Source organism: Alternaria hordeiaustralica (assembly GCF_023758085.1).
Source record: "Alternaria hordeiaustralica strain BMP 2776 chromosome Unknown scaffold_38, whole genome shotgun sequence".
Lineage (NCBI taxonomy): Eukaryota > Fungi > Ascomycota > Dothideomycetes > Pleosporales > Pleosporaceae > Alternaria > Alternaria hordeiaustralica.
The window spans coordinates 67,184-80,028 of NW_026056810.1; the positions used below are offsets into that span (position 1 = coordinate 67,184).

At 53.3% G+C, this 12,845-nt stretch overlaps 3 protein-coding genes across 3 annotated transcripts; 1 reads left to right on the plus strand and 2 right to left on the minus strand.

Annotated features, from left to right (window-relative positions):
- Nucleotides 1-420: 420 nt before the first annotated feature.
- J4E84_010227 (uncharacterized protein) lies at nt 421-1,797 on the minus strand (the record flags this gene model as incomplete). Its single annotated transcript, XM_049392783.1, has 2 exons — nt 421-1,061; nt 1,119-1,797. 2 exons carry the CDS (start codon nt 1,795-1,797, stop codon nt 421-423), a joined length of 1,320 nt encoding a protein of 439 aa, XP_049239475.1.
- A 7,722-nt stretch (nt 1,798-9,519) lies between these two features.
- J4E84_010228 (uncharacterized protein) lies at nt 9,520-10,446 on the plus strand (the record flags this gene model as incomplete). Its single annotated transcript, XM_049392784.1, has 1 exon — nt 9,520-10,446. The coding sequence occupies one exon, from the start codon at nt 9,520-9,522 to the stop codon at nt 10,444-10,446; it is 927 nt and encodes a 308-aa protein (XP_049239476.1).
- Nucleotides 10,447-10,869: 423 nt separating this feature from the next.
- J4E84_010229 (uncharacterized protein) lies at nt 10,870-11,628 on the minus strand (the record flags this gene model as incomplete). Its single annotated transcript, XM_049392785.1, has 1 exon — nt 10,870-11,628. One exon carries the CDS (start codon nt 11,626-11,628, stop codon nt 10,870-10,872), a length of 759 nt encoding a protein of 252 aa, XP_049239477.1.
- Between the last annotated feature and the right edge of the window lie 1,217 nt (nt 11,629-12,845).

Here is a 12,845-nt window from a genome sequence, read left to right on the forward strand (position 1 = left end):
ACATGTCATGAGCAATTTATCGTTGAAGAGGAGACTTGTTCGTAGAAGTCGGTGTCGCAATGACTCCCGCAACACACACGAGATACACGATGACTGAATCCGCCGTTTAAATAATGGAAGGGATGAGAAAGAGGTTGTCACTTGATGCGCACGTCATGGACTGCGTTGTGGAAGTCACCCATCGTATGTGGACACCGCGATATCATATGAAAGTTAAACTTCTGAGACAATCCCGTCATGGTATCAGGTCACTCATGATCCGCGAGTCGCGCCTTTTGAGCTCAAGTCGAACTCTGGGTATCGTGTAACAGAAAGAAGCGTGTACCAGGCCGCCTTGATGACGAGCCAGTAGGGTTATAAGCGTGATTATCACCCACGCGCGAGAGGCTGTACGCCCGACCCAGAGGGTCCAACCACCCTTCAGCTCTTTCTGATCTCGCCAATCTGTATGTTGCCAGGATCATCGCGCCTCCGCTTCTTGAGAGGGGGTGAGCCACGTGCAGGGGCCGGTGAAGTGGCAATCGTGGCGCTGGGGCTGCCATGCTCGCTGAGATTCTCATCGACATGGCTGAGGATATCAGAATCGCCCTGGTCCTTGTTGTTCCCATCGGTGCCGACATCCTTAGAATCAGAAGTGTTGGAATCACTATCCGCATCGCTCAGTTCCGAGGATTCATACTCCAGCCTCCTTTCAGAACGCATCTTGTCGCTATACTCGTCTACGATGCGTGAACAATTTTCTGCGTCCGAGAAGATGTCGTGAAGCTCTTGGTGCGTAAAGTCCAGCTGTAGAGTATGAAGATCGACTGTATCTGGCTGCGCAGAATCGGCTACAAAGTCGGCTACAGAGAACGGGATTTTGGCGTTTGGCGAGATGACACCATTAGCATCTCGGAACTTGACACGAGTGCCGGCGTCTATAACCGCCAGGTTCTTGTCCTTGACACGAAGACGAAACACTTGGTAGGTGGCCCAGTGAGGTTGTTCGCGCAACACGCGTTGTTGCTCAGGCGTACGATGTTCAAACTCAATCCCGACGAATGTCTTGGTATTGCCTGCAACTCGGTGTTTGATGTCAGTGTATATCCCACACGTAGTTTACAAGCGATGTCACTTACCCTTCCTGCGAGCTATATAATCATGCGCTGCTCGTCTGAGATCCATGTGACCATGCGAAATCTCAACGACGAACCCTGGAAAATTCTTGAGTGCGTAGTTGAAAGAGATACAAGGCGTGCGAAGGGACTGACGGCCAATATGTGTTTGAATCCGGCCGAAAAAGTTGATATCGTTGAGGATCGAGCATGCGAGCGTTCTATGATCTGGATCAAGTATGCTTACACCCAGTTCCACGTCTTTCTTCACACCGTCCAATTTCTCACACAGCCGGGAACCAAGGTTTCCCTTGGCCAACTCGTAAAGCGCGTAACCGCGCATTTTGATGGTAAGAGATCTTGTGCGGTCATCGTAGTTGTAGTAGACTTTGTCGCCTGCCCAACCAGCAGTGTCCCGGTTCAGGTTCTTGCTCTCGACTCCTGGTTCGAACAGCTCATTCTCCAGTGAAGGCCAGTCTCGACGTCGAACTGCGACGGCGAACTTATGATCCCCGTACTTGACCGATTCTTTACCGTCGTGAAGTCTCTGGATGAAGTCGTAAATCTCATGGTATCTCGGTTTGAGCAAGAGGTGTGGCGCCGGTAGCGTCGGGGTGTGTGAGGAGGGTTGATCGAGGGGCCGGTTGGATGCAGAGGAGGGTAACAGCTGCTCGCTGCTCGCCATGGACCTTGTCACGCGCATGGCAGACAGTGTCGCGGATTCAAGGTTCAATTCGCAATCGCAGATTGTGTAGTCGGTGGCTTGGGAATGGCAGCACTCCCAGTTCCGGTGCTAGGCAACAGCGTCGCGCCTTGTCGGTGGGCTAGCGCGCCCGCGAGGCCCTCTAGGGCTAACCCCGGTTGACGGGCAGCGAATGTAATGTGTGAGCCTCAGGAAGCCACTTGGAGGCAAGTGAGATTAATCAGAAGCCAGTTCACACAGTCACGGAGAAAACTACAGCGACGCAAAGGAGAGAAATGAAGAGTAGTGAGATGTATGTAGAAGAGGATGGGAGGGTTCAGCGCGTTCGAGAGCTCTAGGGCTGTTCTTGCAGCTGTGCCAGCTGCAAAAGATTGTGGCACGGCGCGGATCCATGCACTTGACGGCTTCGAGCCCGTAGCATTACAGATTCCAGTTGCAAGAGGCAACAGGTGAGCTCCTAGATCCTTCAACGTTCGGCTGGACTTGTGTTATCATCGCGCCATATAATGGGGCCGCCACTGTCGCAATGAGCCTGAGCTGCCGCCATGCGACGACAAGCTGTGGATGTGGAGGGATGAGCCCGATCATGGTGCAATAAGCTGTCGGCTACCCGAGAGAGAAAATGGCCCGTTCAACGACCATGTTGCTAGCTAGCCTTTTCGCGAAGAGAACCACGACGCTCGGTTGCTAGAGCTCTACGAAGGCCTTCTGCCGCGTTATCGGCTACAAAGCTTGGCGCTGCTCGAGTTATGATGATGATGTAATCCTTGAGTGGTGCGACGTGCGTACCCAACTTCAGCCTATCCTGGTGTTTTGGGTGTCGCCAACAACGTCATGGCCCTGGAAGACGGAGGTGTTTGATGAGCGAAAGGCGTGCGATGAGCTTGCCAAGTCCATGCCAACAAAAACAGGAACGACTGCGCAGAAGGAACCGCGGCCGCAAAAGAGCCCAGATGAGATTTGAGACCAAGCTTGACGTCCAAGTCTGCTTCTCGAATCAAATGCTGCGAAGCGCGTGCCAAAGAGCGTTTTCTAGATTGAGGCCTTGCCGAGCCGGCTCGACATCGCGTGCAGACACTGTGGGGTGTTTGGAGGCTTTGCATGTCGCGGTGTCGTTCGGGGCAGCTGGCGTCGGCTGCCTCGTTCTTTCGTGCTTTCCAATGACTAGGCCGGGTAAGTTTGTTACTCGTGAACGCCTACTGCTGCAGTCGCGGAAGTCCCGCCTGTTTCATTGTGGACATGTGTATGCTGCAGCCGTCAGCCATTGTGTCCTCACTGCGCAGTGGTAGCGGGCTTTGGTACGCGTCCGTAATCGAACGAACTAGAGTGACTATGGGTCGATGAGGTTGATACGTTGAAACTGGGAGAGTTATGAGAAATAGGTTGATGAGCTGATCGTGGCAGCTACTCAGCTGGCAATGTGAACATGCAATCAGCTCATACGGCTAGGCATGCTTCGCAGCGAGTGCGGTTGCAACTCTGACACCGTATCAAACTCGGTCGCAAGGGACTGTAGTGCCGCCTTGAGTAGCTAGCTCCATACCTACGTCGTTGCTTCACCTGTGACAGTCCCCCTTGATCGCGTCCACGCAATGGCAGGGTCCAGACGCGTAAAAGGTATGGCCCCGGGCTCCTCCCTCTCCATGTTCCCGTGTTCCCCCGTTGGGCTGGTGGCGGCGAATGTCTTTTGTGCGCGAGTCGGCGTCCCGGGGATGTGCGGAAAGGAGGGCGGTGTTGTGTACATGGTCGCGACCGACACATGCTGCTGATACGGTCGCGAGTTTGAGCTTGAGCTGTCGCATGTGTCGTCGGACTGTTTGCAGGAGTACACAGTAGCCCCGACACCCTTGTGGCTGGCTGGCCAGTCGGGCAGAGCAACAGCGTCAGATCCATGCCTCCTTACCGGTAATGTCCGCTAGCAATGCTGCCCTGTTCCATGATGTGCTTCGACCCTGGGCGCGTGAAGAGCGATAGCAACAATGAAGGCTGCTCGTGTCCAACTGAGCGACCGATCGAGTAGCTTCACGCCAAAGGCTCGTGGCCAACTGGGCGTCATCAACTCCATGTTGCGATGGATGAAGGCCAATATACCGGAAAGAGTGGTCGGGCGACCCGAAGTTATCGCAGTGGACCGCCATGCCGTAGCAGCGGATGTCTGACGGGCTACGAGAGCGACCGTGTGTCTGAGCCTTGTCCATCTCGTTGCAGACACGAATGTGCACCGTCGGGTGTTCTCGATGTTGTCAATGACGCGAAGTGGCGTGGTCTTTCGCGAGGGGTAGCGTGGACTCTAGGACATGCCGTGCGCTGGTGGGCATGCTTGGGGTCTTCGGAGCGACGCGCCCTCTGAATAGGACGGGAATGACGCTAGGTATATCAAGGGAAACAAGCCTGTGTGCTGTGAGACTAAAGAGGAAGTAGCGTTGAGCGTCCCTTCCGGAGGCATACAAACCATTGAAGTGGCTCCCGCTTCGGCCCGTAACGGCAGACGCGACGGCGTGTCGGACGCAAGCGAGCTGGCCACGTCTTTCACTAATAGCGAAGCGTGGTGCATGTCCCGGTTTATACGAGCATGTCCACTTCGGACGAGATATGGCGCCTGCGACGCGTTGATCAGCGGCTGCCGTCGCCCGTAGTTGATGGAATGGTGGTCGTGACGTGCGTGGTGGAAGGGCTAGCCGATGATCGTCGCGTCTGATGGTTCATCGCGCAAGCCGGACAAGACGAGCAGCGCGATTTCTGCAGAAGATCTGGAGGGTGACGTTGGTGGTGATGCGTCGTGATCTAATGTTGGTGGTGTCGTCGCGGAGGACCGAGGGGCACCCAAGGAGCGCGACCTCGGGAGTGCCTGCATTAGCGTACCCCGCAATGAGCGCGACGTACAGTGTGCGTGGGCCGTCTAACATTGAGAGCTCCGCGTGTGATGTAGCGGCTCGGTCAATGTGGTGTTGCGTTCCCGATTACTCACGGCCTATGACGTAGCCTGGATCGCCATACTCTCGCAATCGCACCCATGAGGCTATGCCTTCACTTTTCTGCCAGTCTGCTCATGGTGGCGGAGAGGATCCGTAAGTGAAACCAGCGATCCCGGTGATGGATACAGAAGTCTCGCCTACTATGCCAGACGTGTACAAACCGACGCCAGAGTCGAGACTCTTCGATGAAGGGATCAGCCTTGCCGATTCGCAATCAGAAGCCATGGACTTCGTAGAACGCAATACGAGAAGGTACAATATCGACGTTGCACACCTGGACAAGGAACCGCAACGCGAATTAGCAAGGACGACTCTGTCGTCATGCCGTACAGAGAGCGACTGGCTTGCCGAGTTGGCCGGAAGCGTCGCAGGTCATGCTACATGAGGACGTTTTCACTGTTCCAGACAACTACGCTGTGCTTACTGCATCGTAATCACAAGGTCGCTATCGGCGCAAGCATTGGTGTTGATGAATGGGCTGGACCGCAGTCTGAGTCAAAGGCGCACTCTATTCTTTCTGGTGTTGATGAGCAATATTGTCGTGCACACGGTGCCCCGCGCCACGACGCTAGATGTCCGCGCCAAGACGCTAGATGGAACGGAGAGTAGCGCATCATGATCTCGACCTCGGGAACACGAAACCTTCCCCGGGCAGAAACATGGGGGAACCGTCCACATTGCGAGACCACATGCTGCCATGGCCTGAGAAGCGGCCTCATGCTGCGCAGAGCGTTAACAACGTAGCGAGATGCGGACGTGCAGTGTTCAGAAGACGTTGGCAGTCGATGTTGGTTGCAGCGCAGCCGGACGGCCTCCAGAGAGCTCCCCGGGGCCGTAGCACGGATCCTGAAGAAGGAAGGAAGGAGCGACCATGCCATCATGTCATCAACCCACCTTCCAATCTGAAGGACGACAACATCGTGACAATCGATAGCACCGTCTAGTCCTACGAAATGTATTACAACATCCGGAGCTGGTGCTACGGGCCCAAAACAACAGCCGTCGACATCCATAACAGGATCTTTCACGCCAAAGAGCCAGTATCGATGGGTATCCGCTCCACAAACAAGGCAATCCAGCCCCTTTGACACTAGTAGTATGACAAAGACAAGGCCTTCTGCGTTCTTCGAGTCAACCAGACCTTGTTTGCGTGGAGGATACACACGAGTATCGATGGGTCAATACTAGTTGGGAGTCCTTTGGTATAGCTTGCTTTTCGAGCAAGCATTGACAGTTTGAGGGCACTGCATGGTGCCGGACTACAAATGGGAGTATGGCGGTGGCTGCAGGAAAGTCTCATCTTAAGCAACACTGTGTGATGGCAATGTTTATTGAACAGAAACGTAGTAGCAACGCATGTTATAGGAGTCTATCATCTACCTGCTCTTAACAATGTATAGTTATCTACTCGGCGACTAGTGAGCTAGCAGTTACGACCTCCTGTTTGTATCTTGTTACGAGCTGCTATTTGAAATAGCATTAAACTAACGTCTACTGCGCTTCTGAAGTTCTTCTCTATAATATTAGTTTGGCGTTTGTAGGTACGCCAAAGGGCTGTTTGAGCAGAAGCGTAGTGGGCGGCCGTGGCCATGTTCACTACACGAGGCTGATTTGTGCATCACCCTCTGGAACGAAGAGTCGTATATCGTCCATGAGCCACGTATCTTCTAAAATCGTGCTCCATACCATGACGTTCGTTTTATGCGGTTAAGTCTTACTCCAGGTCTCGGAGGTCCTGTTTCTGGATACTAGCAGAATTTATCGGCATGGAGACGTATTCCAGGAGGCTGTACTGCAACCACATGCACATATTCTCGAATTCACAAACTGGCGTTGCTGCGATCCGGACCTTACATACCTATCGATTGACTTTCCACATTGCGATCATACTGTAGGAGTTTCCATTACGAGACTATGCATAAACCCGGATACAGCTCACAACCTTGGAAGACTTCGATGCGGGTATACAATGAAGGATTTGCCTTCAACGGTAGCAACGTGTGGAGCACGCCCAGTCGACTGATCACATAGAAGCGATGGATGTGCGAGTAGTACTAATGCACACTACACATAATTGGCGTCGCCTCTGCCTATACACGCCAGAGAGAGAAAGTCGCAGCCGCCCCGCAGAGCTGGAAGATGGCGTGGCTGGAGCTCAGTCGCTTCGGCACGGACAGAGTTATCTCGGCCGGAATCTGCATGACCACCCCCGCGGCCCTATCGCAGCCGCCATTGGTTCCCCGCGAGTCAACCGTGCACGGGTTCGACAATCCTGTCAATGAGCGCATCGCCGCGTAGATGTCTTCTCACCTTCATCAATCTTCGACTACGAGATGCCGCATCAGATCTTCCAGCGATGATGCAGTACCTAACAGTCACATCTCGCTTCCGGTCCCCTCGAAATCACGATCCTTCCTGTATGTTTGAGCGTCACCGCGGTGCCAGCACAACTCCTGGTCAACTTCCCCGAGCAGAAAGATGATTCGCGAATTTTAGAAGCGACAGCAATGGCGAATCTTTGATCAAGGACATATGGACTCACCTACGATGATATACTTTAGCGTGCCGCTTGTTCGGCTAGCCCATCACCAGAGCCGCTTTCTCACTTCTTCCTCCAAGTTATCTATATTCATGCAAGCAGTGCCCGGGCAAGGCAATTCGATCGTACAACTCCAATCCGTGGACTTGTCTCAATTGAACAAGACTTGCCGTTGTTCTCTAGACTGGTGTCAGCTATTGGGATTTGGCCAGGTGCAGTTTCAGAACTGTCAAGCCCTAATCAGCGCATGCAATTGCGAAGGGTCACCTTGAGAGGAGGTGATGGTACGCAGCCTGATACAGAGCGGGGACATAATCGCGGCTAGATAGGGATGATTCACATGTACATCCCAAGATCGTTCTTTTTGCGCGCATGCCGCATGGACTGTAGATGAACACACTATAAACCTATTGGTGCATTTCCCACGTGCTGGAGCATACATGGGGGTGCGGCGATGCATGTCGTGGCAGGGTCGAAGATGATGCGCGGCTTCCAAGGGCTTCGAAGTGGAAGATTTGGCCATGCGGGCTAGGTCGTGCTCGAGCAGACTTGACAGTGAAAGCGGAGGAGAGTGTTCGCAGTAGACATGTGTATCGAAGTCTCGGCCAGGGATGATAATGATGGAGTCGATGGGCAGACTCGACGCGAAGGGGACGCTAGTGCACTCCGAGCCCGAACCCACCTGGGCACTTCCCATCCTGCCGCTAGCTGTTGTAGCCGACGCGCCGAGCCTTCCTCCTACACCTTCACTGCTCGCAGCAACGTGGCCAGGTAGAGGCACTGTTTTTGCTGCGTCGCGAGATTCACCTGGTTTCTGTATGCATCTGTCCACCGCCGTGTCGTCATCGCCCAGCATGGCTACCTAGACAGATCGCAATCCGACCACAACCCGTCCATCCGCCTCGCCTTGTCCGCCGCCTAACTCCAGACACCCGGGCGCATCGTCATGGCCACCAGCGCGAACACGCACGTACCGTCCTCTGGCATTCGGAAGAAGCCACACTCGATCGAGCGATTCCTGCACAACGATGAGCACGAACAAAGAGGCCAGTGGCACTGAGCGGTGCAGTACCGGAGCATGCGCGATAGCGACCCAGAACGCCACGACATCCGCCCATGTCCTCCACCAGCATAACCACATTGCTCACAGCTCAAGAGCCGGCGGTCCCTGTATAACGCGAGAGACAGCATCGATGACCCATATACTCTCCGCTATGGAATGCCAGTGAGCGCTTCCCCAGGCCTTGCCTACCACATGGACCCAGCCGCGTGCGTGGTCTGGGTGCATTAAGGTAGACCAAGCGTACGTGGGCACCTCTTCAGTGCAGAGCATGGCGCACACTGGCTTGCGCGGTCGCAGAAACCACGACGTGGGTTTCGCTGGCGTACGCTTCGTGTCGTGATTCACTTCATCATGGCGTAGGCAAGGGTTTGTCAGGCCCAGTAACGGTCCGTGAAGGGTGAGGATGTGGCTGTCTTACTCAGCCTACATGTCGCAACATGCATCAGGGCCGGCTGATCACGCATGTCACACATGCTGTTAATCGTCACGACTTTCGAGCGTAGCTTTCCAGGTCAACTAAAGTCCGCTCATTGTCTCAGCCAAACCAGGCAGTCACATTATGCGGCGAATGGCTTCCGAGCTGTCTCATGTTCATTTCTTATCGCCCAAATCAACAATCAGAACAAATGGCCAGGGCCGGCCTTTGAACAATACGGTACATAAGCCCCCGCTTCCTCCATACTGCGCTGGCTTCCTCCCACCAACCACATTAAGATTGTACCCTGGGTCTTCTCCTCATCGCATTACAACTGATCATCCGCTTTTGTTTCTCCGTCTCCTGTCAAAGCCCACGCATCTCGTGTTGTTGCATTACCCTCTCTACGATGTCATCATTTGAAACTCCACGACCAGCCAAGGTCAGTATACTTGCGACAGCTTCACATGCTGTCTAATCAACTCTCTTCCCAGAACACTATCGAGTCAAGCTGTATAGCATGTGATGAGATTAGTAGCCCATCTCGCCCAAGTATACGCAAGCCTGGTCATGGTACTCCAATCAATGGTCAGGCGCAAGGTATGTGCCTTGTATTCCCTAGTTTTCCGGAATCCACTCACGTCCATACTACCCAGTGTCAAAAGCCTCAACTATACGAATTGTATCACCAACATCCGGCACGCCACAGCCACGCCTCTACAACCCTGCCATGCCACTGAAGTTTGACACTGCGGAACGTGACACGACTAAGCCAGCCAAATCCGCTGAAGAAGTGGTTGCAACGACCGGAGGCCTCACTGGAAGGCCTGTGCGTTCCGGCGAGACGTCCCTGCGCGAATCGATGGATAAAGAGAACCCCATGGAGTTGCAGAAAGTCAGCCACGTAGCTGCAAGCTCAGATGGGATCAACCACGATGCAACTACACACTCTTCGTACTTCCGGCGATTCAAATACCTCCTGCTCTTCTTACCCATCGCCCTCGCCGCACTGTTCGATCCGCCTCCCCTTGAACACGGAGTACGTGCGGTCTGGAAGTCCGTCTCCAGCGTTCCAAACATCTCCTACGACCTATACAACGTGCTGCTCTGTCTTCCTCTTCGTCCACTTGGTATTGGATCACATCATGCCTCGTGTCTCATCGCCGAGCTTCCCAACATGCTTGACAACACCTACGCTTTTCTCGACTCCTATGTCAACCTATGGCGCACATTCGGCATCTTCTTCACGATCATGTTCACGGTCTTGTCATGGCAATATGTTCGCATCAGCATCGCCATCCTCCTCGCCGTCAATATACTGCTATTGACTGTGTGTGACATGCAGAGACGTGACATTCAGGACCTGGACATGCTCAGGTTGCAGCTCATCTCCTGGCAGCCACCATCCTGCGAATACGCAACCGCAGCAAGGTGTGAAGGTTATTTCGCGTCTGAGGAGTTCGATGCGAAAGTTCGAGTTGCAGTCGCATTGCATCGGGAGCAGATGATGCAGGCTGATGTTACCGGGCATGAAGAGGGAAGGCGATCGGATGCGCGAAAGGAGGATGATCTGCAAGTGGGGAAGAAACCCGTGATTCAAGGAAAGAAGAATACTATCACTACGAAACCTGTGACTGCTGTCGTCATGACCCGTTGATGGCGCAGCGGGTCATGATGGTGGTACTGTTGCAGCCAAGCATCCTTGGTTGTCATGCTGCTCAGACACGTTGTCAAGAGCGGCCAGGACGCGAAGACCGTAATGGTATCATCTATTGGGTGTCAGCGGGAGGATCTCCATATGTATCACAGTTCTTTCCTTGGCATAAGTTGTGTCTTGCATGTATTCACTAGACTATGGTAGTAGGAGCATTCATACAAATGCCCGATCTGTTCAAACACCAGAGTTGCCGAAGATCGACAAATAAAGAGAGTAGCATCCAATCATGAGACCCTTACGCTGGAATATAGATCGCATCAAGGCGAAATCAGGCATTCCATATTTGCCATCAGTGTGACTGTGGATGCGTCCTAAATCATGTGGAGTTGCCCTGACTTCACGACAGTCTTTTGCTCCATCTGCTTACTCCTTAACGATTTCTTCCTGCTCTGCGGTTAGAGTGTCTTCTTTATCGTGCTTTGCGATGATTTGCTCGAGTTCGGATATCTTGAGTCGAAGCGCCGACAATTCTTGCTGAGCTTCGACTTTTGCGCCTGTAAGCTCCATGACCCGATCGTCGAGTTCCATTGCAACTTGTGTGCACAAAATTTGCTGTCCGCAGATCTCGCGATGACTACTCTGGAGTGTCTGGATTTCACTTGTGAGAGAAGCATTTTTGGCTTCAAGCTCGGATATCTTCTCTTGGAGCACCGACTTGTCTTCCTCAGCTTCGGCTTCCACGGCATCAAGATCCTTCAAAGATTCTATCCACTCATCGTAGGTCCGGCAGCACCATTGTGCTCCGTCTATTTTCAATTCGGTCTGAGGGCGATTCTCGGCCTGAAGTGTCTGGATCTCAGTCGTGAGATAAGCATTTTTGGCCTTAAGCTCGAGTATCTTCTCTCGGAGCACAGACTTGTCTTTCTTAGCTTCGGATTCTATGCTAGTAAGCTCCTTCAGAGATTCCATCCACTGATCGTAGGTCTGGCAGCACCATTGTTTTGCGTCTAGTCTCAACTTGTGCTGACGGCGATTCTCGGCCTGGAGTGTCTGGACCTCAGTTGTCAGAGACGCAATGGTGGTCTGAAGCTCTGAGATTAGCTTTTCCTGAGCGGCAACGCGGTCAGTAGGGTGTTCGATCTCTCTGGGGCCGTTCTCGAGTGGGCAACTTGCTGTGTCCATTGTATGTTGTGTGTCGTGTGGATCTCGTGGTCGACAACTCGCTGTCGAGAGAACGAGAGAGGAAGAAAACGTCAATGCTATACCTGGTCCAATGCAATCGTTGTGTGCATTATGACATAGAACGCTCGCATAATGAATTCGAAACTTATGGATAGTGTGAATCATTGTTGGTAAAGGAGGGGGGCTGGAAAGGCGAGTGAGAACGACCTCATTGGCATTGTATTGAAGTACCCACCATATACCAGTTGCTGTTCAATCATCGAGGTTATCAAAGCCGCTAAGTGCACTGTGTCGCTTCGATTCGGCTTGACGGAATTGTGTCTCAAGCTACACAGCTAAATCGCACGACCGCGTCAGTCTCGCCAAGATTGCTAATCCATTGATACGGCTCCACAACCCTGGATATGTGCATTGTTTTGACTACAGAATAGTTTTGACTGGAAAATAGTGCATCAAGTGCAACCTCATGATAATCGAATGATCACTGGCATTTCGAGGAATGTTCTTGACAACGGCTGAGAAAGAACCTCCTCTGGTCTGCGATCCTGTCGAGAGAGGAGAGTGTCGGGGATATCGGGCCTGGGCCATCGCAAGTGAGTTCCAATGAAAGACGTGATTGTGATGCGACGCGAAGTGTGATGGTCGATGATGGTGTTGGTCATTGGCAGCCATAGGCGGCTGCTTACGTGGAGGCGGAGTGATTACGTAACGACGTATCGGTGCCACGCAACTCCGACTTCACACGGAAACTCAGCCCGTGGCCACCACCGACGCATTACGAGCCATACCGCCTCTGCCGTTATCATTAGAGCTAAATTACGCAGATGCCGAGGTGCTTTACACGAGACGTGGAGTCAGCGCGAGCCCTCCCACTCCATGCATCTCCCCCCCTGGGCATCAATCCTCTGCATGAGCCAACCGACGCACGCCTCGTCTGACTTGACGGCTGCGATGCTAACGCGACTTGCCTCCAAGGTCGACTAGACGCGAAGCCGATCGATATGATGCGCACGCCTCTGATTCGACGAAGTCAGACAGCTGACCTTCACTATGCCGTATGCTTTGGGGTGTGTCCACTGGGAGAGTGACGTATTGAACAAGATCGCATCACTCCAGAGCCGTCATATAGCAGCCCACCACGCTGTCGTACGTTCTCCTCCGCTGGCTGTCCGAGTGCCCAACTTCCAACGACAAGGCCGGGCTTGTCGAGATGGTGA